General features: G+C 48.9%; 1 protein-coding gene across 2 annotated transcripts in view; it reads right to left on the reverse strand.

Annotated features, from left to right (window-relative positions):
• Nucleotides 1-473: 473 nt before the first annotated feature.
• The window catches only part of OSBPL10 (oxysterol binding protein like 10), a 312,463-nt gene continuing 286,086 nt past the window's right edge, over nt 474-26,850 (reverse strand). For both annotated transcript variants that reach the window (XM_021678835.2, XM_021678834.2), the window contains 5 exons: nt 16,339-16,816; nt 7,860-8,046; nt 5,715-5,897; nt 3,153-3,306; nt 474-845 (listed from right to left, as the gene is read on the reverse strand). In XM_021678835.2, the coding sequence (XP_021534510.1) occupies nt 801-845; nt 3,153-3,306; nt 5,715-5,897; nt 7,860-8,046; nt 16,339-16,816 (1,047 nt within the window). In that variant the 3' untranslated portion in view covers nt 474-800. The remainder of the gene's footprint in view (nt 846-3,152; nt 3,307-5,714; nt 5,898-7,859; nt 8,047-16,338; nt 16,817-26,850) is intronic.

The following is a 26,850-nucleotide window of genomic DNA, read 5'->3' on the forward strand; positions in this document are numbered from 1 at the left end:
CTTCATCTGACTTGTTTTCTACTGTAAAAGCAGCAGCTTCTGAAAAATGTCTAATGCTTTGCGCAGGAGAAATTGTCAGAAAGATTCTGGGGCAAGGACACGGGAGGCAAATTCCAAGATGGGCCTGCTTCTCCCAAAGATGCTCCATCTTGGAAGGCTCTGGCATAAACCTTTAACAGCTTCTTGCCCACTCACCATTCGGCAGGAAATAGCTTCTCTTTCTTAAGGACAAACAAAATGCTCAAGTGGGGAGAGAGGTGAGAATCACAACACTAATTGTGAAGTGACCACCACCTACACTTCTCCCAGGAATGAGCCACTTTCCACCATAGGGACCTCACCTGGGCCAAGCCAATTCACCTCTGTTTCGACAGGAGCTGACTACACGAGAATACTTTTGTGAGTGCAAAACATTTTTGGCAAAGTGAAAAATAGAAAACTTCAAACCTCATTGATAAAAAGGAGCTCATAATTACCCACTTAAATCTCGGTAAGTGCAATATTTACATGTGTAATAATACCTAGTAGACATGTGTATATAGTGCATGTGCGTGAACATACCGTACTGAGAGCTCACACACAGACCTGTGTACACACACATGCCCCAAATGGCTCTTGAATAAACTCAATCCTGGAGTAGTTTGGTGGTGCATTTTTCACAGTATATCATTTCTCTCTCAGGTACCATTTCTTGAACGGTATCAAGAGGTCTTAGTGAATACCAGCAGAACCTTGATACTGTACCACTTTAATTCCTACTAAAACAGGGCTATTTCTGAAAGCTCTACACCTCCACCCCATCAGTGCGCCTTCCAAAGAGGATTGAAGTATACCCAGCCATCACCCTGTAAGAGAAGGAGACATTTTATGAAGACCTCTCAGCTGGGCAAGGGGAGAAGCAAAGATATTTCCCCAGACTCTGCTATGTTAAAAGCCGAATACCAGGCAAAGCAGTGCTCCCTTAGCAGCCATTCAGGACTGCCATTAATGCAGCTCACAGCCACGCCATGCTGGTGGTCTCACTACCCCTCCTCGGCCTGGCTGCTTTGTAGATACCATAAATCTTCACATCTTGGCATTTCAGGAGGAAACCCCACAAAATAACCAAAATAACATAAGAAGGGGGGCTTTGTTGGTTTATATCACGTAAGATTAATTGGCCAGAAAAGCTCTTCGAAACAGTGGAGCAAGAGAAAAAAAAGCAGACAGAAGAGAGAAGGCAAGGCCTGCCTCTGAGGAATTTGCCCAAACCAGTGATTGACAGCCCACCAGCCTGGAGGGGAGTGCCTAACCCAATCAGCACACACAAGAAATGATACCAAGTATCAGGAAAAGGGCAAGAATCAAAATGGTATACACAATCTGGGGTTTACCTAGAGGGGGATGTACTGAATGGTAATGATTCTGGTATTGGGATGATTTTTGTTCTTTACATACCCTCAAGCTTTCTGTTATGAACATACTGGCTTTTTATTAAACCCCAGAAGAACTGTATGGGTTTCTGGGTTTTTGTTTTGTTTTGTTTTGTTTTGTTTTGTCATCTTTTGGGTTTTTCTATGTCCAACTTTTCCCAGAAGCCAGGCAAACTAGTTGTCTCAGAGAGACCAGATCCACCTCACAAAAGGATCCTTGACTGATTTTGTGATGGTTAATTTTGTGTATTAACTTGATTGGCCATGGTACCCAGATTCAACATGATCTCTGAATGTGTCTGTGAGGGTGTTTTCAGATGAGATAATAAGCACTCAGTCAAGCTGATTTCCCTGCCTAGAGTGGCTGAGCATGATCCGATCCACTGAGCAGGCCTGAAAACAAAAAAAGGTAAAGGAAGGAGGACTTCAGCTCCTTTTTCTTTTTCCTTCTGCCTCACTTCTTGAGTTGGGACAGCTCATCTCCTGCCTTTGGACGCAACTGAATTCTACCACTGGCTTTCCTAGGGTTCAGCGTGCAAACGGCAGATCCTGAGGCTTTTCAGCCTCCGTAATCTCAGGAGCCAATTCCTCATAACAAATCTCTACGTATTTACATCTCATGCTTCTGTTTCTGTTGTTTCTCTGGAGAACCCTGGCTAATACAGATTCGCCTCACCTAGGCAAGGCTTCCCAACGTGGTTCTCGCTCAGAGCCTCATAAGGCAGTCTGCTCAAGCAGGCTTCCTGCCTGAACCAGAATCCAACCTTGAAGTGTCGGAGTTCCTGCCTGTGGGGGAGAACAGCAGCTGCTTCTGTTCCTGACCAGAAGTCCACCTCAAAGCTCCTAACTCACCCTGCCGCCTGCCTGCTACACAGAGTAACTTCCTTGTAGCTCAAGTCAGACGCTAGTTGCACCTGGGCCAAAAAGCCTCGACATACTTCGATGGGCTCTCAGGGTTGCAACTTGCTAAAATTCCTCGCTCCCATGTGAATATGTGACTTCTCACTTCTTGTGAAGAACGGGACGGTCTGTGATCGCCTGGTGGTTAAGTGGCCTCCACTCCCTTTATGGACTCCTGTGTCCGCCCCGGTCCTCACGGGTCCTTCTCTCATTGATGCTGCCAGGCTCCTGAGGGCCTGCATTCAAAATTGTGGCTGCCACACTTTCGTTATTTCTAACCCTGTTCTCAGAAAGCTTCCCAACTGCTCCACAAACAACTTGAAAAGCTAAGAACCTCAACGGGGCCCGGGGTACCTTGCCCAATTGCCCAGGGGGTGGGCAGCCTGGTGGCTATTACTCTTCTAGTGTCGCTTTCCCGGGTGACAGCAGAGGTACTAAGGACCCAGGACTCATACTGGCCTTTCCTGGCATGTCCATCCCCTTTGGTCCATTCGAGGTGCTTCACAGCTAATTTGTTACTGACAATAAAGTAGCAGGGGGTGTGTTTTTGGTTTTGTTTTTTTTAAATAGGACAGCATCCAGATCTCCACCCCATTCATTCCTTGCACTCCCCACCAGGCTGATGGGCTACTCTGACATTAGATGTCAGAGGGGAAGCGTCAGGCACTCTGTTGTGCCCCTAGGACGGCCTGGCCCAAAGCTGGGGCTGAGCAAAGCCACCCCAAACCTTCCCAGGACCTCCCCTCCCCCATCCTCATCCATCCAAACGGCTGCATTGGCAAGACAAACCCATGCGCCCCTCGCTTGGGACAAGTCCCCAAAGGCAGGTGGCAGAGTTACCTCCTGGATGAAATACTTGGGCTGCCACGGTGTGTGGAGGTTCTCCCGTTTCCGTTCCTCCACCCGCTGCTTCTCCTCTAGGCGCCGCTTCTGCTCGGTGGCAGCATCAATGTTCCCCAGCCGCAGGTATCTGGTCACCTCCTGCCAGAGGTTCCTGGGGATGCATGGAGGAGAGGAAGTGGTCGGACAGGGGCAACTGGCTTGACAAGGGCAGTTCTCAGCAAGAACTGGGGTGGGGAGGGCATTTGGGCAGAGGGAGCGCATCCCAGGTGCCTCAAAGACCCCTAGAGCCAAGATGAGAACCCAGGGCTAACAGGTGCCCAAGTTTCCAGTCCTCTCTTGTCCTGAGCAGCATGCATCTCTCAGGGCTCTGAGTGTCTAGCAGTGGAATCTAGTCATAACAGCAGTGGTCAGCGGTATGAATACCCTTCTGTTACAACTGTCAGAGCAGACACACTGCATATCGTGTTTCTAACACTGTCGTGTATCTTAGCTCATTTCACCATCACAACAACCCAGTGGCATGGATGCTATATTACCATCCCCATTTTAAAGAGAAAAATAAGATGCACGTAAAGTGACGGGCCCAAGGTCAGCAAGCTGATAAATAGGAACAATGGCTGCTGACCCACAGGGGAACCCGGTATTAGGAGTGGTAGGCTGGGGGGGAGTGGCCGTGTGTGTTTATGTGGCACGATCCATCACGCGCCCCTGTCTACATGGAAAGCCACTTCTCTGCCTCTTCATTCATTCACTGCAGAAGGCAGCCTAGAATGGCTCCTGTCTGATGGATAGCTTTGCCCCCCTCGGAATGTCCCAGGACCATCCCTGATTCATACTCTGCTCTAGAGGCGGAGGAAGGGGACTGAGGTAAAGCAGAATACCATCACCCGTGCGTGTACTTCCTCATGTAAATGCATCCGGGCAATTTGGGATTTTGCATAAAAGGAACTATCAGTACTCTCAGCTGCCAGGACTCCCTCCCTGACTTTGGGGAAAAGACGCCTCGGCAGCCAGGAGTAAGCGAACATTCCATAATTAGATCCACGGCCAGGGAGCACTCCCACAGTACCCTTGGCCTTGTCCACAAGAGGGCCAGAACAGCGGGAAGCACAGAGTGTTGGCATGATGATGCCGAAAAAAGGCAGACAAGGCTGCCAGCAAAGTGGGGACAATGAGCAACCCCTTCTGAAGGGGATCAGAATCAGGCAGCTGACAAGGGGCGAGCTCCTTCTGTAAGCTCAGCCTGCCCACTGGACCTGCCCTGAGTCCCACCATACACAGCCCCAGGGAGAACAATGCTCTGGCTTCCATTTTACAGCAGGAGAAACTTCTAGAATTGGACTATAAAGCTAGGTCCAACTGGCCAAAACAGTGAGGGGAGGGGAGGAAAGAGTGAGGGAAGGGTGCTGGGTCAAATCATGGCCTTTTCATCACCCACACCCTCCACACACATCTAGAGCTGAGGGAGAAGCTGGGCACAAGGACATCCAAGGTGGGGGTGCTCTCAAGGGCAGGACGTCCCATGATGAGTCTCATCATAAGGTAGGGCCCTCTAAAGGGCAGAGCCCTCTAAAACAGGTCAGCAAACATTTTCTTTAAAGGGCCAGAGAGCAAACATGGTAGGCTTTGCAGGCCATATGGTCTGGGTCGCAACTGCTTAAATGCCGTGCAAAGGGGCAGCCACAAACAATATGTAAATTAAGGATCATGGCTATGGTTCCCCAACATTTTATAAAAATCAGCCATGGGCTGTAGTTTGCTAACCTCCTGGACTAAAAACTTTAAAAAGGCATATTCTAAGAAGATTCTGCTTCTGTACCTGCATAAACATCCCTTTAAGCAGCTGCAGTATATTCACAGCACGGAGTAGACCTATTAACTGGGGTGATACTCCATAATTTACTTTAACCACTTTCCTCTTGTTGGACAGGTAGGTGGTTTCTTCTTCTTCTATTAGTTTTCTTTTTTGAAAAAAAATACCCAGTTTTATACTTAAAACCTTTTCTGAATTTAAGAATTCTCCCTCAGAAGAGATCCCTACAAATTTAATTTTGGACTACAAAATTAAAGTGAATTCATGAATTTGAAGCCAGGGACCCCTGCAGCTACCCTGCGCACACTGTCACTCTAAGTGGAGGGTACAGAGTATCAGTTTGATCCCATTCTTGCCGCTGCTGCATTGTTTTTTTTTTTAATCATGTCGCTAATCTAGTGAGAAAAACAGTCTCTCGTGGCTTCTAGGCACAGTTCTTTGATGACCAGCAGCCCCGTACCGAACTCTGCGATCAAGCAACAGACCAGCTGAGTGGACAAACTCTTTCAGGACGAGCATTAAAAGTCTACTGCAGACTATCCTCACAACCCACCCCTACTTACAGAAGAACTGAGCGGAAGGCTACAAAGGATCTACCCCAAAGCCACATGCAGTGAGAAATTCAAGTAAGAACACTATTCCTGGCCCATTTCTGTTAGCTGAGCGCACAGCGGCCTCTTCTCTGTCCCTAGGGTCAGGTGCTGAGGAGAGCCCAGCCCCAGAGAAACACCCCGCCGGGTCCCCACCTGGACTCCATGGGCCCCTGCTTCTCCAGGGGTCTGATCTTCTTGGGGTACACTGGCAGTGTGGTCGTGTCGATGACCCTGGTCTCTCCACTGTTGTACGTGAACTCTAAGGTACCGTTCCATTCCCCGTGGGCTTTACAAACAATGGTGTTGGTTGGGTTGTGCTTCACTTCGGCTGTGACCCTGAATGAATGAATGAGTCAAATGAACACACTTTGCGAGACTCTCAAAACAGAGGCTCACACTTGAAAAGCTGTACTCACATGCAGAGATTCTTTTTCATGGGGTCGCAAGGGGGAGGGATTGCGTTTTGCCATTTTGCTTAAAGACTAGCTCTTAAAATGTGACCTACTATTCTTGATCAGAGAAAGCAGGCGTTGGTAGACAAACTGGTGAGGGTCTGTAGGTTAGCTGATCGCAATGCAGCAATGCTAATTGCTTAATTTTGATAAACACACAAAGGTGGTGTGTTTTTTATTGGGGTGGAAATCAGGCACTTCAGTAGAAACAAAGTATATACTTCTCCCTAAAATAGCATCGAAGAGTGCTACATTTTAACCACCAACAGGGCCTGAGAGTACACCCACAATGGCGGGCCAAACAGGACTGCCCACAAGCGGCCTGAGATCCCAGGGAAAAGGAGGGAATCCTTCACCCTGGCACCTGCACATTCCTCTGAGCGAAGGCGGGGCAAAAACCGCGACTCTCGGCACTGAACGCCATCCTCCTCCCAGCAGCAGCTCCGAGGGACCACCTTCACAAGGGCCTTTGTGGAGGTCTGTGCCCTCCCCTGCTTCTCCGGCCTGGCCCGAGGGGGCTCCGGGTCTGCAGCTCCGGGAGAAAGCTGAGCCCAGCTCCCTCTCCATCTGGAAGCTTGACCCGTGGTCAGAGTCGCGCAGTGCCAACAGGAAAGCCCGCTCCGAAGCAGCCAAGGGTAGGAAGGAGCTGAGCTCCTCTCTTTCTAATGGCCCAGCTCAGGCTGAACCCAGGGTTTTCAAACACAGGCTTGGAAGCTCTGTCCCTGAGCCTGAGCACAGCCATGGCTCCTGGGTGCCGAGGCCAAGGCTCACGGGCAGCATCAGGAATCTTCTGGCTGCATGCAGTGGAAGGCTGCTAGTGGGGTGCTGGCACGGCTTTAGTAAACGGTTCTCCCCGGGGAAAAACACCTGATTTGTAGCATCTGCCATCTTCGGGGGTGCCCTCCACAGCTGATCTCAAGCTACTGACAGGGTCTGAGGGACGGTGGAGCCGTGGAGAAACAAACGCACACCATCAGCTCGTGCGAGCCAGCGCGCATGCCTGGGAAACAGCCACCGTGGGCACCCCGGTTCCCGGGGGGCACCCGGACACCTCGCGTGAACGCCATTCGGAACAACACTTCCCAGGAGAAAGGGCCAAGATGGGAGCCTGCTTATACGGTGATCTGTAACCGCAGCAATAAGAACAACTTAAGGCTCCCCTCAAACAGCAGACTTTTCCGTCAATTTCCTAGGATCAGGCTTCCCCAGCTTCTACAGTGGTCCTGATTTCATAGATGATACGGGGTTCGGGATATTTCATGGAACCAACCTAACACGAAATGAGCTTTCAGGGGTGCCTGGGTGGCTCAGTTGGTTAAGCGTCTGCCTTGGGCTCAGGTCGTAATCTCGGGGTCCTGGGATCAAGCCCCACGTGGGGCTCCCTGCTCAGCGGGGACCCTGCTTCTCCCTCTCCCTCTGCCCCTCCCCCGTTTGTATTTTCTCTCTCTCAAATAAATACAATCTTTTTTTGTTGTTGTTTTTTTAAAGAGCTCTCAGGCAGCATCTGAGCTCACAGATGAAATTGCTTCAGAGCAGAGAAATGGGCTGTGGCCTCAGAAGGGAGAGGTTATCTTGAGAAATGGAAGCAGCTTTGATTCCCTGCTGTGGGTCCTGTGACTCGATCACCAAAGGATTTCACTGGAAGAGTAGAGTGGGGAGGGCTTCAAAAAACTGCCACGTGAAGGGGGGTGGTTGGTGGTGGGAAAGAGGCGCCTCTTTTAAACAAGATCTGTTAACTTAGAGTTTCAGCTCCTCCCAGGGTGGAAAGCCCAGCTCCCTCTGGAGGAAAGAAAGGGCATCAAGTGAAGGCAGACACACAGCCCCTCGGCGGCCGCCTCCTTCCTACCTGTGCACTTTCCCTCCGTAAAAAGGCTTCGTGTGGAATATCACCGTCGCCGAGTAGCCGGTCTTCGCACAGCTGATGCTGACTTTGCCTCCGAGCTCCACCCAGGGGATGGTGAGAATGGAGCGCGCGTAGGCACTGGGCAGGGTGAACACGTACTCCTCCCCGTGTTCCAGGAGCCTCAGCACACCTCCAGGGAGACAGGAGGAGAGAGTCAGGCACACAAGAAGAGGGCAGCCGGGGATCAAAAGACATCAAGATGACAAACCCAACAGCCTCTGGCAACAGACATTGCGTCTCCCACCCCCGCAAGGGTCGGCTGCTCACTGGCCACGTATTTAGTTATTCCCTGCCCTCCGGGTTGCCAGACCTGCTGCGAATACAACAGTGAGCAGACCCACTTTCTTCCTCCAAGGAGAACAGGAAGGTGGCCATTAATCACCAACTGTGACGAAGGCGGGAGGGCAAAGTGCCCAGTGCCATGGGGGCCTCCGATAGTTGACCTGGAAACAGAGTTCTCCCTAAGGAAGGGACGTTTGGACCGGGTAAGAGTTGCGAAGCTAAAGAGGGGAGGGAAATAGTCCAGGCAGAGGGAAGACCATGTGCAAAGGGCCTGTGGTGGGAAGGAGCCTGGGGAGCAGGGAAGGGCTGAGGGAAGGGCCCACGTGCACAAAGGGAGGGAGTAGGTGTGCAGGCTGGCCAATTCGGCAGGGGCCAGACCTTCTTTTAAGCTTTGAAATAGCATGCGGGGCGCCTGGGTGGTTCAGTCGTTAAGCGTCTGCCTTCGGCTCAGGTCATGATCCCAGGGTCCTGGGATCGAGCCCCGCATCAGGCTCCCTGCTCAGCAGGAAGCCTGCTTCTCGCTCTCCCACTCCCCCTGCTTGTGTTCCCTCTCTCGCTGTGTCTCTGTCAAATAAATAAATAAAATCTTAAAAAAAAAAAAAAAAAGCTTTGAAATAGCATGTAAAGGAGTTCTGCCTTTTCCTGAGAGCAGCACAGACCTTCACGGTTCTCATGAAGCTAGAGAACTCAGACGGGACACTGCTCTCAGCAGCCCAGGGCAGGCATTAGCCACACGGGCAATGTCCCTCTAGATGAGGGCTTCTCCAACGCAGGCTCCAAGCATTAGGTGTGGACAAGTCTTAGTCTTCTGGAACAATGCAAAATTGTGTGGGTTTGTCTATTTTCTAGGGAAAGGGGCCACGGTTTTTGTCAAGTTCTCAAAGGCTGACATGACCAGGCTTTAAATGCACCAACTCCCAGGGCTGGGAGCCTAGCTGTATCCTGTTGTACAGTTTATGTACCACACAAGGTGCTGTTCTGTGAGGGCTGAAATCCAGCCCTTGCTATGGCCTGCCAGGCTGGGCACCCACAGTCGAGGGGCAGCATTTCGCTGCACCCCGAAGCCCAGACAGGCTGGCAGAGGTCCCAAGAACCAGGCTACGGGCTGACATGTGTTCCGTGCAAGGAACCTTCTCCGCCTCCCACTCCAGCCCTGGGGCTCAGGGACCTGCACACGGCCTCGCCTCTCTCCCAGCTCATTCCCAGCCTGGCAATCAGCAGGTGCACTGTGCGTCGCAGGAAGGAACGCGCTGCCCTTTCGCCCCTCCCTGGTGGTGGCCCCTGCCTGGCCCCCCGTGGGTCAGTGGTGCCCATGTGTGTTGGCACTTTCTGGCTGCCAGGCATTCCTGCGGGCTTCCCACGCATTATGTCGGTTAAGTTTCACGATGACTCCACTTGGCAATAATTGTCATTTTTAAGTAAGGAGGAGGAAATTGAAACTCAGGTTTCAAGTAATTTGGCTGGTCAGTACTTCCCTCTCAGGCTAGACAAGCATCTGTATCAACTAGAGCTAGAACATGCCCAGTAGAGACAGCGTGGTTCTTAGTACTGATGAGCTTGCCCGGGGGCCTGAGGACAGATGGGGCTGAACTGTACAGAGGAGTCCTGAATGCTGAGTTGCTAAAGTCAGTGTGAAGGCGCGTACAACTATAACTCAATTTACCCTTGACATCCCCTTACTCGCGGATGTGCTACCGTCTGCAGATTAACCGACGACGCTCTTCTGGAACCAGCAGAAGCCCTCTCCGTTACCTCCAGTAAAGTCAGTTCTGCCAACCCACAGAAACAGAGAACTGGCGTGCAAATCTGGAGGGACACGCTCAGGTGTGTGTAGGGGTCTCGAGCACCCCCAGAGTGGAGGGATGCTCACACACGTGGGGCACATGCAGGAGCTGAGATCATCAGGGAAAAACAGATTTGTGGGTCACTCACGATCACGTGGGCAGGACTGGAGGACAGATATCATGGCAGCATTTAAATCTCAGTCAACCTCTCTCCCTCCTTCCCCCCGCCCCCAGGAGTGTAACTGAATATATGTAACATAAACGCACAAAGAGCACGGCTCTACCACCACGCCAAATATACCGAACATCAGCGCGGACCTCCTCCCCACTTCGCCACCTTGCCTGAGCGCTCGTAACTGAATTAACGCATCTCCCTGAAAGTAAAGCCCCCAGGCCATCGAATGCTCTCCCGCAGACCCTCGTCCCTCCTCCTACGGGGCGGCGAGTAGCTTCCCCAGGTGGCCCGAGGCCCTGCCCTGTGCGCAGAGGGACAGTGTGTCTGGCAAGAGAATTACCCTTTGCTGGCTCAGTTCTTACAGCTTCTCCGCAGGACCCTTGGAGGAGAGCAGCTGGGGCTGACACACTTTTTGTTTCGAAGCCCACTTTGTGTGTCTGACTTCCTCATGTTCGGCTGCTTAAGAAGACAGCCCAGAGCAGGTGGAAAATCACAGCTAATACCAGACACAGGTAGGACGCCAACAGGCAAGAAGAACTGGAGAGAGCAGAGACAGAGGCCATCTCGGGCTTTCCTCTCTGCCCCAGTTCTACCCACAAGCTTCCAGGTGCTCCGGGGCCAGCCACTTCGCACGGTCTCTGGGCCTGTGGCAGCTGGGAGAGGACCCTGGGTCCCTGCAGAGGCGCTGCCAGGCCCTTAGCCAGCCTGCCTCTGAGGTCCCGAACAAGAGGCTTCCCTGTCCCCCCATCCCCGGCCTCTGTGCTAAGGGACTACTTGCTCGTAGAACCCTTCCAAGGTGGCGAACATGTCCTCAAGAGCCCCACCTCAGCTCCGATGCCTACGGTGTCCCTGGGTGGTCAGCCCTGCCAGGCCTCAGCTGGGAGCGCCCTGGAGGCTCGCGCCCAGCCGCCCAGCCCCCCAGCAGCCTTTCTGCAGGCCAGGGCCTCACATCCTGAGCTCCACTTGCTGCACCTTCCTGGCCTCGCTCACCAACGTAAATCTTGTGGTGTGGGGTTCCACAGCTGATACTCTCTTTACAACATAGTCACATGGATCCTGTGCCCCAAGTTTTCATAAAGAGCTGGATGAGATGGAGATCTCGGGGGGGGGGCGTCAGGGGGTCCTTCCAAGCCCTCAGTCACTCAGCAGCCTGGCAACCTTAACTTCTCTGGGTCTCAGTTTCCTTATCCATGATACAAGGATGTGTGATGTACCTCACAGGGCTGTGGTGAGGAGCAGAAGGCGATTCTAGAGCTCAGCTAAAAGCATCAGCCTGGCACACAGCCAGGATCCTGGAGGCTTTATATCCTAACTACTCCTTGCTCTCTGGGGTGGCTTGCTTGGTGGGTGAACTCTGAGCTGTGGTATTTCCATTTGGGAATAAAGAGTGAATCACAAAGGGGCAGCAGGCTGCACATGGCGGGTGAAGAGATAGGTGGGAGGCATCCTCTTCCTATTCATCTTTAGAAAAATGTCTTGCAGGGGCACCTGGGTGGCTCGGGCAGTTAAGCGTCTGAGTCGTGAGTTCTGTCCTGCGTCGGGCTCCACTGTGGAGCCTACTTAAAAAAGGAAAAAAGAAAACGGAAGAAAGAAAAAGGAAAAAGGAAAAATCTCTTGCAAACCTGAAGTCCACAGAAATCAGTGAGCCCCAAAGCTGAGTTGGTAGGAAAACACAGGGGAGACCACACTCCTTTAGCTCTTCTCTAAAAATCCATAAATGTGTGCTTTCTCATTAATCACCTGCAATTATGCCTTCTCAGTCCTAACTCTTCTGTCAGGGCTGCATAAAAAAAAAAAAAATCTGTCCCTAATATGAAATAAAGACTATATTAAAACTAGACTTACAGATGGGCTCACAAATGAAAGTTCCTTTTTAATGAGCCTAAGAGCTCGGAGAAGCCAAAAAAATGCCAAATAATCAATACTTCCACACCGTGGTTAGTCTTCAAGCTGCAAGATTTCCATTTTAAATCCCACAGATTGATTTACCAGTAAACATAAGGCAAAGTATTAAGATTTTCAAGCTGATACTTTAAAATAATTTCACATCCACTTTCATTCTGAGGAACCCAACTATTCCAGTAGGACGCTGTCTCTGGGAAGCCCTGAATGGCAGAAAGGAACTCGGCATGGGTCTGCAGGCCCGGCAGCGTCGGGACTCCCAAGCACCCAGCCGACCTGGCGTTCTCTCACCAGAACTAGCTAGAACTAACTGCCTCTCCCCACAGACTCAATTAAGAAGCCATGCCATTTCCCGGGCTCTGGCTCTGGAGTTTTGGGGGGGAGCAGGTTGCAAGAGCAGCTGAAAGCACCTCGACTCCCCCACAGGGCGGGTGATGAGCAGAGGGGTCTCACTTCCCCGAGGACCAAACTGCCGGGTGGACTGAACAGCGTCTCAGTTAGGGGTCTGAGTGCCAGGGCTGAGGGACCTGGGCGGGGGCGGGGAGCAGTCTCTGAGCTGCGACCTAAGTGAGTTCAAGGCGTAATGAAGCATTGTATAATGGCATTTTACTGTAGCCAAATATGGCCCAGCCTAAAGGCAGTATTTTAAAAGATAAGCCCATGTATTTACATACAAAAATTTCCTGTGGACCCACTGAAGATCTAATTTTTAAAATGCGGGAGTGGAAAAAACATTACTTCAGACCCAATCAACAAATTCATGGAATGTGCTAGATCAGGACGAGGAATTAGTGAGGAAGAGAAAAACATCCTGGCTTCCCATCCCCCCAGCCCCCCAAAGGAGCTCTGAATACAGGAACGGGAACCTTTTGCTCCAAAATTTGGGGACTCTTAAAAGTACTTTCGGGGGGGGGGGCCTGATTGGCTCAGTCAGTTAAGCATCTGCCTTTGGCTCAGGTCATGATCCCAGCGTCCTGGGATCGAGTCCCTCATCGGGCTCCCTGCTCAGCGGGAAACCTGCTTCTCCCTCTGTGCTTTCCCTCTCTCTCGCTCTCTTTCTCAAATAAATAAATAAAATCTTTTTTTAAAAAAAAGTACTTTCTGGGAAAAATAAGGATCCTGGGTGTTACAGAGTGCACATTTAATTAATATGAAAGGGGGATGTAGCTTCTGGAAGGATTTGGGGAAACTTAAGGCCTCACAAGAATGAGCCAAGATCTGTCCCCTGACCCTTCCCAGGTCCATCTGCAGCAGGAATGCACTGGGTGGCCAGAAAGGGCCATGTCCAGGGAGGGCCCTTCCAGAGTCTCTCTCCAGAATTTTCTTTCTGATTTCAGCATTCTACCAAGAAGTTCTAAGTAGAATTTTCGAGCAGCAGATTCTAATTCTACTTCAGGGATGGCTACAGTGAGGGCCTCAGAAGAGGGTGTTATATGATCTCCCACCCACTGCATTAAGAGACTCATCCAGCGTGCCCAGAGCTGTGCCAAGTGAATTGAAGGCCCCAGGCCCTATCCGCCGCCTGTTGGGACAGGGGAGTGAACACCCTGAGACACTCTCACTCATCAACCACCAGCAATAAGACAAAGTAAAGATGTTGGCTCACCTCAGGGTGCGGGGAGTGAGGGACATGGTGAGGGTAGAAGGACCCACCATTCTCAAGTATAGTTCCAGAGGAGAGGAATGGAGGTCATGTATGTGGCTGGGTGAAGGAAGGAGCCCCAGCCCAGGACGGAGCAGGGTAACAGAGAACCCAGGGAAGGGGAGAGAGGCGCAGAATGTGCTGGAAGGGCCGGGCTAGCACGACAACACAGTCGGACAGGCAACACAGCTGTACACAGCCTCCTCACCAGAGCCCACTCCTGACGTGGATGGCTGGGGAGAGACTGACTTTCACTGACTGAGAATTCCCTGAATTCCTAGATTTGCAAATCTTCACCTTTATGGAAAATTTCCAGATCTTTGTCCAAAGTCAAGAATCCTGACTCCCGGGCCCAGAGACTGGGAGGCACCTGCCCTGTACTCCTATTTAAGAATCTGTGGTTTTGCCTTGCCTTGACCCGGAGCAGCAGGTATTTCTGCTGAGCGCAGGGGAATCCCCAGAAAGGCACTTGAATACCTCCTCTGTGCACCTGAACGTGCATTTGGCTTTATCGGAAGATTAGTCTGGCCAATTACCGACTGAAAGTATGTGTGTGGGGGAGGGAGGACGAGAAAAGAAACAACTCGTCTGTCTCCCCCGGCTGTGCCCCCGGGTCCTCGCCGCTCCCAGCTCCTCTGTTCCACCCAGCATCCCTGGGGACGCAGGTCCAGCCCTGTCCACCGTCCACGGACTCGCACCTCACTCAGGGAAAAGCCCGGGTTCTTGTAGCCCCCGAGCCAGCCCTCATGGCCGGGCCCCTCCTCTCTGACCTGTCCCCTCTGCTCCAGCCACAGCAGCCGCCAGAAGTTCCTAGAACAGCCCCGCCTCACACGCTCATCCCGGGCACCCGAGCCTCCTGCTCTCCGGGCCTGCAGCGCCCTTCCTCCAGCCGTCCACACGGCTCCTCTCTCTCAAAGGCTGCGTTCTGGGGGCGCCTGGCTGGCTCAGTCGGTTGGGTGGCTGCCTTCGGCTCAGGTCATGATCCCAGGGTCCCGGGATCGAGCCCCGCATCGGGCTCCCTGCTCGGCGGGAAGCTGCTCCTCCCTCTCCCACTCCCCTGCTTGTGTTCCCTCTCTCGCTGTGTCTCTCTCTGTCAAATAAATAAATAAAATCTTAAAAAAAAAAACAACAGCGGCTGCCTTCTCGGGGAGGTCTGCCCTAGGAACAGTGGTGGCACCCACTTGCCGTCCCGCCAGCGCCAGTCCCCGGGCACTTGGCCGGCACGTGCCTCAGACGTCAGCTGAGTGGGGAGCCTGCCATCAGGAACAGCACCACGCCTTTCCCAGGTGAACCAATAACCCGGCGGACTGACTGACCCGCCCCATTAGAGAGCAGGGAGGAAACACACTGCAAACAGGTCTGTAGAGAAGGTGCCGGCCATCTGCGCACGCGGCCGGTGGGGGCACACGAACGTGGGAACGGCCCCCACGCTCCGCCTCGTCCCGCAAACAAACATTTCGCCTTCCTGTGATTCCTGACGTGGGAGACTTAGGATAAGGAATAAAGTGAAACAGGATGAGGTCTGAATCCGGATTTTTGTTTCTAAATCAAAGGGAAGACTCCACCAGTACAAACCAGGGGGCATGAGGTGGGCCTTTGGCAACTGGCAGAAGGCCGCCATCCCATCCCATCCCATCCTAAGGCCCCTCTGCCCTATCCCCACTGCTCCCCGCTTCCTCCCCCTTGCTTTATTTTTCTGCATAGTACCTCACACCTTCCCACACAACCAACATAATTTCATTTACCAGGAAAATAGAAGTAGAATGGAAGCTGAATGAGAACAGAGATTTATTTTGGGGGGAGAGGTCTATTTTGTTCATACAAGTATCCATAGCCCCTAACACAGTGTCTGGCATCTAGTAGGTACTCAATAAAAATGCCCTAAGTCAATGAGAGGTATTTTTAATCTCATGGGCTTTTGGAAGGGCTTCCAAGGAGTCATGTACTCCCTGAAACTGAAGACTAAATTTTGGGTTGGATTTTTTTCTTTCCCTTTCTCGAGAAGAGAATCCATAGTCTCAGAGTCTCAAAGGAATCTGTGACCCAGAGAAGTTGAAGAACCATGAACACAGACGCCTCAGTTTAACAAGGATTATTATAGGTTTCTTCCAACAATGAATAAATTTCATTCATAGCTATTTGCTAAAATAAGAATGTGCGATCCACGTGTGGTGTGATTACATTGTTCTTGCTTCAGAAATCTCTAGCAGAATCCAGAGATTTGCCTTGGGAATGTTTATGAGCAGATTCGGAATAGGCAGCCCTATTATCCTTACTGTCTGTGAGCCAGAACACAGGTGAGAATGAACAAAAATGTGTTTTCACAGATTTGGAGACAACTCTTAATATTCATGCAAAGCTGAAAATAAAAATAGTATGTAAGGTGGGCCCCATACACGCATAATGTGTAAAGATCCAGGTGCATCCCATCTACTCTGCAACCTTGGCCCCACTGGGAAATTACCAGGGCCTGGTCCCAAAATAACAAAACCTGTCCCTCTTTACTACTCAGCCACCCCCAATCCCAAAACAAAACAAACACAAAGAATCCTACACACACAATCATCAATCATCTCTCAGTTGTACCAACAGCACCATGTAAGAGCCAAGCTCCACCAAACGTACAACATGGCTTACCTTCCCCTATCATGGAGACCCCCACGGACATGCCCATGAACTTGCTTTTGGTCCATACGTGAGTGTTGACGCACAGTCTCTTCTCCTTGCACTCACAGTAGAAGCAGGAGATGGGTGGGTGATGGGACACCTGCTCGGCCACAAACCTCAGTTTGTAGCTTTTGGAAGGGTCCTCGGCCATCGGGTGTTCGTGGCCAGCAGGAGAATGGGGAGCAGTCCTCTTTGGCTTGACCCTGTCTTTGGGGACCTCCCAGGAACAGTGAAACGTCTCACCGATGATGGGGTTGTAGGGCTTCTTGGCCAAGGCCCCCTTGCGGCCCTCGTGGAAGGCCGTGAGATAATACTCCACGAAGCAAATGACCCTCTCCTCCGGTGTGGCCCCAGCGGTGACGGCCAGCAGCAGGTCTGGATGTGCCATGAAGTCTGCGTACATCTCCAGCAGGGACCGCTTCTCCAGGATGAACGTGGGAAGCACCACCTATGTTCGGAAGGAGACAAGGTCAGACAGAAGACCCCGTGATTCCATGAAAGAGGCTGCCACCTCCACCAAGCAAACCCTGATCATGGCTTCAGCCAGGCAAGGTTTCTTTTGCTACGGACACAAATGACAGATGAGGGGAAACAGTGTCCAAGAAAACAAGATTGGAGACGTGGCTGCAGGGGTGGCAAAATGCCAACCTGCTTTCGTGGACAAGATGGTTCGGAGCGGCTCTCTTCTCTGCTCAGCTGGACTGGAACGATGGTCTCTGCCTCCCTCTCCACCCTTGTCACTGTCCTCACACAAAACCCTCTTTTAGGGACCCGGGCTCAGTCGTTAGGTATCTGCCTTCGGCTCAGGTCATGACCCCAGGGTCCTGGGATCGAGCCCCGCATCGGGCTCCCTGCTCGGCAGGAAGCCTGCTTCTCCCTCTCCCACTCCCCCTGCTTGTGTTCCCTCTCTCGCTGTGTCTCTGTCAAATAAATAAAATCTTAAAAAAAAAAAACCCTCTTTTACTCCTCGTTACTTAGAGATGTGAAGAAAAGAGCTCGAAGGACTTTTTCCTTTTCTTCCTGACATCAGACACAACCAAGGGGGGTGCCAGTGTGTCCCCACGAACACAGACCCTGGGGCTTTGCTGGTGCCGCATCAGAGGGGGTCCAGGTCAACCAGCACACACCACCACTGAGAGTGTCTACTTGGAGATCTCTGTTAGCAGAGTAGCATACAAATCCCGACATGATCAAGGGAGAGCAGGAGTGAGGAAAGGGCCCCTTGGCCCAGGTCTCTGGGAGGGAAGGCCAATTAGTGGGCCAGCAAATGTCCAGAGAGCTGCCATCGAGGACAGGAGCCCCGTGTGAAGGCTGCTCTGCAAGGCTGGCCCAGAAGAAATAAGCAGAAGTGACCAAGAAGTGAGCTGGCGTAAGTGCGTACAGCAACTTCTGGTACATGGACTGGCACGGGGGCTCCTCCTAGGTTTGTTACTGGTACCACTACTGAAGGGGAGTAGAGATCGGGATGACTCCGTCAGGGACAAGACGGGGACTCCTCATGGGTCCAGACTGGCCACGTGGTCATCAGGGGCCCCACAACCCCAGTGAGGAGGTCAGGTAAAGCCAATGAAGGCCACTGTGAAACTGGGCTGGAAAGCAGGTCACTCATCACTATCGTTTCTCACTGCTCGAGAGTGATCTTAAAATGACTTTCGTTATTGGGTATTAATAGTCCACCCACTTGGCTGCAAGGCGTAGCTCGCTTTGACGTTCTCCTCCTCATGTGGAATCATGGGGGTGGGGGCACAGGAGATCAAGGCCATGCAGCTGGCTTATACTCCCTCCTCACGACTGAGTCTGCCCTTCCTCCATACAGGCCCCAACTCCTGAGAAAATATTCTCTGACCACGAATGTCAGAAGGCTTAGAGATCTGCAACCCCGCCTCCACCTGGGTTTGCTCAGACCCTTCCTTGCAAAAGATGTAAATAAAATGGAAGAGAGATGTCCTGAAAGAGACAGACAGGCAGACAGGAGATCAGAAAAGCATAGAGGTTTCTAAGGAAACTGGAAAAAGCCCAGCCCACTGGAGAGGTGACTCTGGTATCTTTTTTTTTTTTTAAGATTTTATTTATTTATTTGACAGAGAGAGAGCACAAGCAGGGGGAACAGCAGAGGGAGAAGGAGAAGCAGACTCCCCGCTGAGCAGAGAGCCCAATGCAGGGCTCGATCCCAGGAACCCAAAATCATGACCTGAGCCGAAGGCAGACACTTAACAACTGAGCCACCCAGGCTCCCTGACTCTGGTATCTTTATTAACGCTTCTGAAATATTGTGTTTGAGGAAAGAGTATGTACACAGGTCACATAAAAAAGCAGCCAGATGTAAAGTTAAACATGTAACACCATGATAAAAAGACCCCAAATGTTAAAATGTATTTCTTGCTGTTAGATTTGAGTGATTTTTACATTTTTTTCTGAGTATCTTTCCGCTTTCCATTTACAATATACTGGAAGAAAAATACATCACTTAAAACACAACTATGAAGATCAGTGGAGATTTCTGCATTTTCTTTCAGCCAGAACTTGAAAACACTGAGGACCTGGCTGCCCAAGGATCTAAGCTGGCCAGGTAAAGTACATTCTGGCTCAGAATGGCCTTCACAGTCCATTGTGATTACGTCCTACGTCTTTTGTGGGGACAGGTCATCATTCACTGGCCATCACTGTGCGTCTGCTCTTCCAATGGGGCTCTCAAGGGCCCAAATTCTTCCCATTACCCCTGACACATCACAGGTATCTGCTTCTGGCTAACAGCAGCCTTTTCTTTCCCTCGGCGGACTAGGGAGGTAAGAATTCACTGAGCAGAACAACCGGGATGGCTGGGCCATCTTCACCTACTGCCGCTGATTAATTAGTGGGGGGCAAGGGGGCGCCTGGGAGGCTCAGTCGGTTAAGTGTCCGACTCTTGATTTCGGCTCAGGTCACGATCTCAGGGACCTGGGATCAAGCCCCCCTTAGGGCTCCATGCTCAGTGGGGAGTCTGCTTCTCCCTCTCCCTCTGTTCCTGCCCCCCACTTGCGCCTGTATGCGTGCTCTTGCTCTCTCTCTCTAAAATAAACAAATCTTTAAAAAAAAATAAGTGGGGGGCAGGAAGTGGCACACAGGAAAGGGGGGCGCACAAACCCCACCTTCTGGCCCATTCTACTCCTCCTGGAATGACTAGGTAATCCACCTGTCCAAAAATTATTAATTACCACCGGGAGGGAGACCATCGGCAAGGAAAAAAGGCAAACACAGCGCCCCCCACCTGGAAAAATGCGGCTACGGCTTCCTACCTGGCTTCCCTGCTTTTTGTCAGGCCCACCTTGATTTCTATTCTATACCACAGCCAGGCCCATCTCTCTAGAATCTCTACAAGAGATAAATGAAGTCCATTCTGGCCCCCACCTCCCTCACTTTCTGCCCCCAGCCGTCCCCTTACAAGTACCCACCCCTCCAAACACACACTCAAATCCTGTTTTTCCTTTTCTGCCCTCCTCCTGCCTTGTCTGAATGATGGACAGCTATTCCGCTCAAGGGTAGCCTCCTTGGTGAATCTTCTCCTGACAGCTCCTGGTCACAAGGCTAAACCAACAACTCCCTCCTTCAGATCCTTGCCACACCCGACACATCTCCACTGTGGCATTCACAACGCTTGTTGTGATAAACAGCATTACTGGGGGGCTCCTGGGGGGCTCAGTCGGTTAAGCATCTGCCTTCGGCTCAGGTCATGGTCCCAGGGTCCTGGGGTGGAGCCCCAGGTCATCGGGCTCCCCGCTCAGCAGGGAGTCTGCTTCTCCCTACGCCCCTCTCCCAGCTCATGTGCTCACCACACTCTCTCTAATAAATAAAAATATTTTAAAAATTAAAAATAAGAGGAGCAAGATGGCAGAGGAGCAGGAGACCTGGATCTCGTCTGGTCTCAGGAATTCAGCTGGATAGGGATCAAACCATTCTGAACACCTACGAACTCAACAGGAGATCGAAGAAAAGAATAGCAGCAACTCTCTGAACAGAAAAGCGACCACTTTCTGGAAGGTAGGACGTGTGGATAAGTGAACCCGAGGTGATATTCGGGAGGATAGACGGCGGGGGAGGGGGCCTCCGTCGGCCGCTTCTGGCAAGTGATAGAGCCGCGGAGCACAAAATCGGAACTTTTAGAAGTCGGCTCCGCTGAGGGACGTCGCTCCAGTGGCTAAGCAGGGGGTGGAACCCTCGTGGGACAGTGTGGTCTCAGGACCCCCGGGTCACAGAAAGACCGGGGGTGCCTGAGTGCGGCAGAGCTCCCAGGGATCGGAGCGGGGAAGCTGGCTGCAGACACGGAGCCGAGGTGCGGGCTCTCAGCTCAGGGTTCTTATAAACCTTGATCCATGGTGCAATCGGGTCACTGCTTCTCCAGCAGGGACCCAACAAGCGGCAGATCCGGAGAGACTCCCCTTCCTCCCCTGGGAGGAGTGGCGCGGGAGCACACCGCAGGGATCTGCTGGGTTTGGAGACTCCACACGGGGTCGTGTGCGAGAGACAGAAACGCTCAGTCACAGGCCAGGTGAGCACGGAGTGCAGCCGGAGACTGGGGAGACGGGAGTGACTGACTGCTTTTCTCTGGGGGCGCACTGAGGAGTGGGGCCCCGAGTTCTCGGCTCCTCCAGGGTGGAGATTGGGAGGCCATTTTCACTCTCGGCCTCCAAAGCTGTACGGAAAGCTTGCAGGGAACAAAAGCTCCTGAGAGCAAACCCGAGCAGATTACTTAGCTGGGAGGGGGCAAGGGCGGGGCAATTCCACCTCCGGCAAAGACATTTGGGAACCACAGCAACAGGCCCCTCCCCCAGAAGATCAGCAAGAACAGCCGGCCAAGACCAAGTTTACCCATCAATGAGAATGGCAGAACTGCAGCACTAGGGGAATACTGCATATAGAATTCATGGCTTTTTTCCCATGATTCTTTAGTCTTTCAAAGTTAATTTTTTTAATTTTCTTTTTTTTCTATTATTTTTTGAATTTTTCTTTTTCCCTTTTTCAACCAACATCTTATCAATCCCTTTTGTAAAAAAACATTTTTATTTTTCATTTCTAGAGTCATATTCTATCCCTTCATAGTAGTTACCCTTATTTTTGGCATATATATATAAGTTGTTCTCTCTTTAAAATTTTGAGATACAATTTCTTCTAACAGATCAAAATATACCCTAAATCTCTGGTGTATGGCTTTGTTCTAGTCTCCTGACTGATCACATTCTCTCCCTTTTTTTTTCTTCTTTTTGTCTTAAATCCTCTTCTTTTTTCAAAAAACTTATCAATTCCTTTTATAAAATTTTTTATAATTTTCATCTTTACAGTCATATTCCATCCCTTCATCATATCAACCCTTATTTTTATACATATATAAGTTTTTCTTTCTTTAAAATTTTGGGAGGCACTTTCTTCTAACAGACCAAAATACACCCAAAATCTAGTGTGTGGCACTGATCCATGCACCAGCCTGATCATATTTGATCATATTCTGTTTTTTTTGTTTTGTTTTGTTCTGTTTTTGTTCGTTTTTATCTTTTTCTTTTTTCTTTCTTTCCCTTTCTTTTGCCCGGTTTCAGGTCTTTTCTGATTTGTTTAGAGTATATTTTTGGGGAACGCTGTTACCCTGTTAGCATTTTGTTCTCTCATTCATCTATTCTCCTCTGGACAAAATGACAAGACGAAAAAAATCACCTCAACAAAAAACAACAGGTAGTACCGACTGCCAGGGACCTACTCAATATGGACATTAGTATGATGTCGGACCTAGAGTTCAGAATCATGATTTTAAAGATACTAGCTGGGCTTGAAAAAAGCATGGAAGTTATTAGAGAAACCCTCTCTGGAGAAATAAAAGAACTAAAATCTAACCAAGTCGAAATGAAAAAGGCTATTAATGAGGTGCAATCAAAAATGGGGGCGCTAACTTCTAGGATAAATGAGGCAGAAGAGAGAATCAGTGATATAGAAGACCAAATGATGGAAAATAAAGAAGCTGAGAAAAAGAGAGATAAACAACTACTGGATCACGAGGGGCAGAATTCGAGAGGTAAGCGATACCATAAGATGAAACAACATTAGAATAATTGGGATCCCAGAAGAAGAAGAAAGAGAGAGAGGGGCAGAAGGTATATTGGAGCAAATTATAGCACAGAACTTCCCTAATTTGGGGAAGGAAACAGGCATGAAAATCCAGGAAGCACAGAGAACCCCCTTCAAAATCAATAAAAATAGGTCAACACCCCAACATCTAATAGCAAAACTTACAAGTCTCAGAGACAAAGAGAAAATCCTGAAAGCAGCTCGGGACAAGAGATCTGTAACCTACAATGGTAGAAACATTAGATTGGCAACAGACCTATCCACAGAGATCTGGTAGGCCAGAAAGGACTGGCAGGATATATTCAGAGCACTAAACGAGAAAAACATGCAGCCAAGAATACTATATCCAGCTAGGCTGTCATTGAAAATAGAAGGAGAGATAAAAAGCTTCCAGGACAAACAAAAACTAAAGGAATTTGCAAACACGAAACCAGCCCTACAAGAAATCTTGAAAGGGGTCCTCTAAGCAAAGAGAGAGCCTAAAAGCAACATAAACCAGAAAGGAACACAGACAATATACAGTAGCAGTCACCTTACAGGCAATACAGTGGCACTAAATTCATATCTTTCAATAGTTACCCTGAATGTAAATGGGCTAAATGTCCCAATCAAAAGACACAGGCTATCACATTGGATTAAAAAACCAGCCCATCAATATGCTGTCTGCAAGAGACTCATTTTTGACCCAAAGACACCCCCAGATTGAAAGTGAGGGGGTGGAAAACCATTTACCATGCTAACGGACACAAAAAGAAAGCTGGGGTGGCAATCCTTCTATCAGACAAATTAGATTTTAAACCAAAGACTGTAATAAGAGATGAGGAAGGACATTATATCCTACTTAAAGGATCTATCCAACAAGAAGATCTAACAATTGTAAATATCTATGCCCCTAACATGGGAGCAGCCAATTATATAAGGCAATTAATAACAAAAGCAAAGAAACACATCGACAACAATACAATAATAGTGGGGGACTTTAACACCCCCTCACTGAAATGGACAGATCGTCTAAGCAAAAGATCAACAAGGAAATAAAGACTTTAAATGACACACTGGACCAAATGGACTTCACAGACATATTCAGAACATTCCACCCCAAAGCAATGGAATACACATTCTTCTCTAGTGCCCATGGAACATTCTCCAGAATAGATCACATCCTAGGTCATAAATCAGGTCTCAACCGGTACCAAAAGATTGGGATCATTCCCTGCCTATTTTCAGACCACAATGCTTTGAAACTAGAACTCAATCACAAGAGGAAAGTCGGAAAGAACTCAAATACATGGAGGCTAAAGAGCATCCTACTGAAGAATGAATGGGTCAACCAGGAAATTAAAGAAGAATTAAAAAAATACATGGAAACCAATGAAAATGAAAACACAGCTATTCAAAATCTTTGGGATGCAGCAAAGGCAGTCCTAAGAGAAGTATATAGCAATACAAGCCTTTCTCAAGAAACAAGAAAGGTCTCAAATACACAACCTAACCCTACACCTAAAGGAGCTGGAGAGAGAACAGCAAATAAAGCCTAAACCCAGCAGGAGAAGAGAAATCATAAAGATCAGAGCAGAAATCAATGAAATAGAAACCAAAAGAACAGTAGAACAGATCAACAAAACTAGGAGCTGGTTCTTTGAAAGAATGAACAAGATTGATAAACCCCTGGCCAGACTTATCAAAAAGAAGAGAGAAATGACCCAAATCAACAAAATCATGAATGAAAGAGGAGACATCATAACCAACACCAAAGAAATACAAACAATTATAAGAACATATTATGAGCAACTCTATGCCAGCAAATTAGATAACCTGGAAGAAAGGGATGCATTCCTAGAGATGTATCAACTACCAAAGTGAACCAGGAAGAAATAGAAAACCCGAACAGACCTATAACCACTAAGGAAATTGAAGCAGTCATCAAAAATCTCCCAACAAACAAAAGTCCAGGGCCAGATGGCTTCCCAGGGGAATTCTACCAAACAATTAAAGAAGAATTAATACCTATTCTTTTGAAACTGTTCCAAAAAATAGAAATGGAAGGAAAACTTCCAAACTTATTTTATGAGGCCACCATTACCTTGATACCAAAACCAGACAAAGACCCCATCAAAAAGGAGAATTACAGACCAATATCCTTGATGAACATGGATGCAAAAATGCTCACCAAAATACTAGCCAATAGGATCCAACAGTACATTAAAAGGATTATTCACCACGACCAAGTGGGATTTATCCCTGGGCTGCCAGGTTGGTTCAACATCTGCTAATCAATTAACGTGATACAATACATTAACAAAAGAAAGAACAAGAATCAGATGATCGTCTCAATAATTGCAGAAAAAGCATTTGACGAAGTACAGCATCCTTTCTTGATCAAAACTCTTCAGAGTATAGGGATAGAGGGTACGTACCTCAATATCATAAAAGCCATCTATAACCTACAGCGAATATCATTCTCAATGGGGAAAAACCAACAGCTTTCTGCCTAAGGTCAGGAATGCGGCAGGGATGTCCATTATCACCACTGCTATTCAACATAGTATTAGAAGTCCTAGCCACAGCAATCAGACAACAAAAAGAAATCAAAGGCATCCAAATTGGCAAAGAAGAAGTCAAACTCTCACTCTTTGCAGATGATATGATACTTTGTGGGGAAAACCCAAAAGACTCCATCCCAAAACTGCTAGAACTCATACAGGAATTCAGTAAAGTGGCAGGATATAAAATCAAAGCACAGAAATCAGTGGCATTCCTATACACCAACAACAAGACAGAAGAAAGAGAAATTAAGGAGTCGATCCCATTTACAATTGCACCCAAAACCATTAAGATACCTAGGAATAAATCTAACCAAAGAGGCAAAGGATCTATACTCAGAAAACTATAAAATACTCATGAAAGAAATTGAGGAAGACACAAATGGAAAAACATTCCATGCTCATGGATTGGAAGAACAAATATTGTGAAGATGTCAATGCTACCTAGAGCAATCTACACATTCAATGCAATCCCCATCAAAATACCGTCAACTTTTTTTTAAAGAAATGGAACAAATAATCCTAAAATTTGTATGGAACCAGAAAAGACCCTGAATGGCCAAAGGAATGTTGAAAAAGAAAAGCAAAGCTGGCAGCATCACAATTCCGGACTTCCAGCTCTATTACAAAGCTGTCATCATCAAGACAGTATGGTACTGGCACAAAAACAGACACATAGAGCAATGAAACAGAATAAAGAGCCTAGAAATGGACCCTCCACTCTATGGTCAACTAATCTTCGACAAAGCAGGAAAGAATGTCCAATGGAAAAAAGACAGTCTCTTCAACAAATGGTGTTGGCAAAACTGGACAGCCACATGCAGAAGAATGAAACTGGACCATTTCCTTACACCACACACAAAAATAGACTCCAAATGGTTGAAAGACCTGAATGTGAGACAGGAGTCCATCAAAATCCTAAAGGAGATCACAGGCAGCAACCGCTTCGACCTCAGCCGCAGCAACTTCTTCCTAGAAACATCGCCAAAGGCAAGGGAAGCAAGGACAAAAATGAACTATTGGGACTTCATCAAGATAAAAAGCTTTTGCACAGCAAAAGAAACAGTCAACAAAACCAAAAGACAACGGACAGAATGGGAGAAGATATTTGCAAATGACGTATCAGATAAAGGGCTGGTATCCAAAATCTATAAAGAACTTATCAAACTCAACACCCAAAGAACAAATAATCCAATCAAGAAATGGGCAGAAGACATGAACAGACATTTTTCCAAAGAAGACATCCAAATGGCCAACAGACACATGAAAAAGTGCTCAACATCGCTCGGCATCAGGGAAATCCAAATCAAAACCTCAATGAGATACCACCTCACACCAGTCAGAATGGCTAAAATTAACAAGTCAGGAAACGACAGATGTTGGTGGGGATGCAGAGAAAGGGGAACCCTCCTACACTGTTGGTGGGAATGCAAGCTGGTGCAACCACTCTGGAAAACAGTATGGAGGTTCCTCAAAAAGTTGAAAATAGAGCTACCATACGATCCAGCAATTGCACTACTAGGTATTTACCCCAAAGATACAAATGTAGGGATCTGAAGGGGTACGTGCACCCCGATGTTTATAGCAGCAATGTCCACAATAGCCAAACTGTGGAAAGAGCCAAGATGTCCATCGACAGATGAATGGATAAAGAAGATGTGGTATATATATACAATGGAATATTATGCAGCCATCAAAAAGAATGAGATCTTGCCATTTGCAACAACGTGGATGGAACTGGAGGGTGTTATGCTGAGTGAAATAAGTCAATCAGAGAAAGACATGTATCATATGACCTCACTGATATGAGGAATTCTTAATCTCAGGAAACAAACTGAGGGTTGCTGGA

The sequence above is a fragment of the Neomonachus schauinslandi genome, chromosome 1, assembly GCF_002201575.2.
Source record: "Neomonachus schauinslandi chromosome 1, ASM220157v2, whole genome shotgun sequence".
Taxonomy (NCBI): domain Eukaryota; kingdom Metazoa; phylum Chordata; class Mammalia; order Carnivora; family Phocidae; genus Neomonachus; species Neomonachus schauinslandi.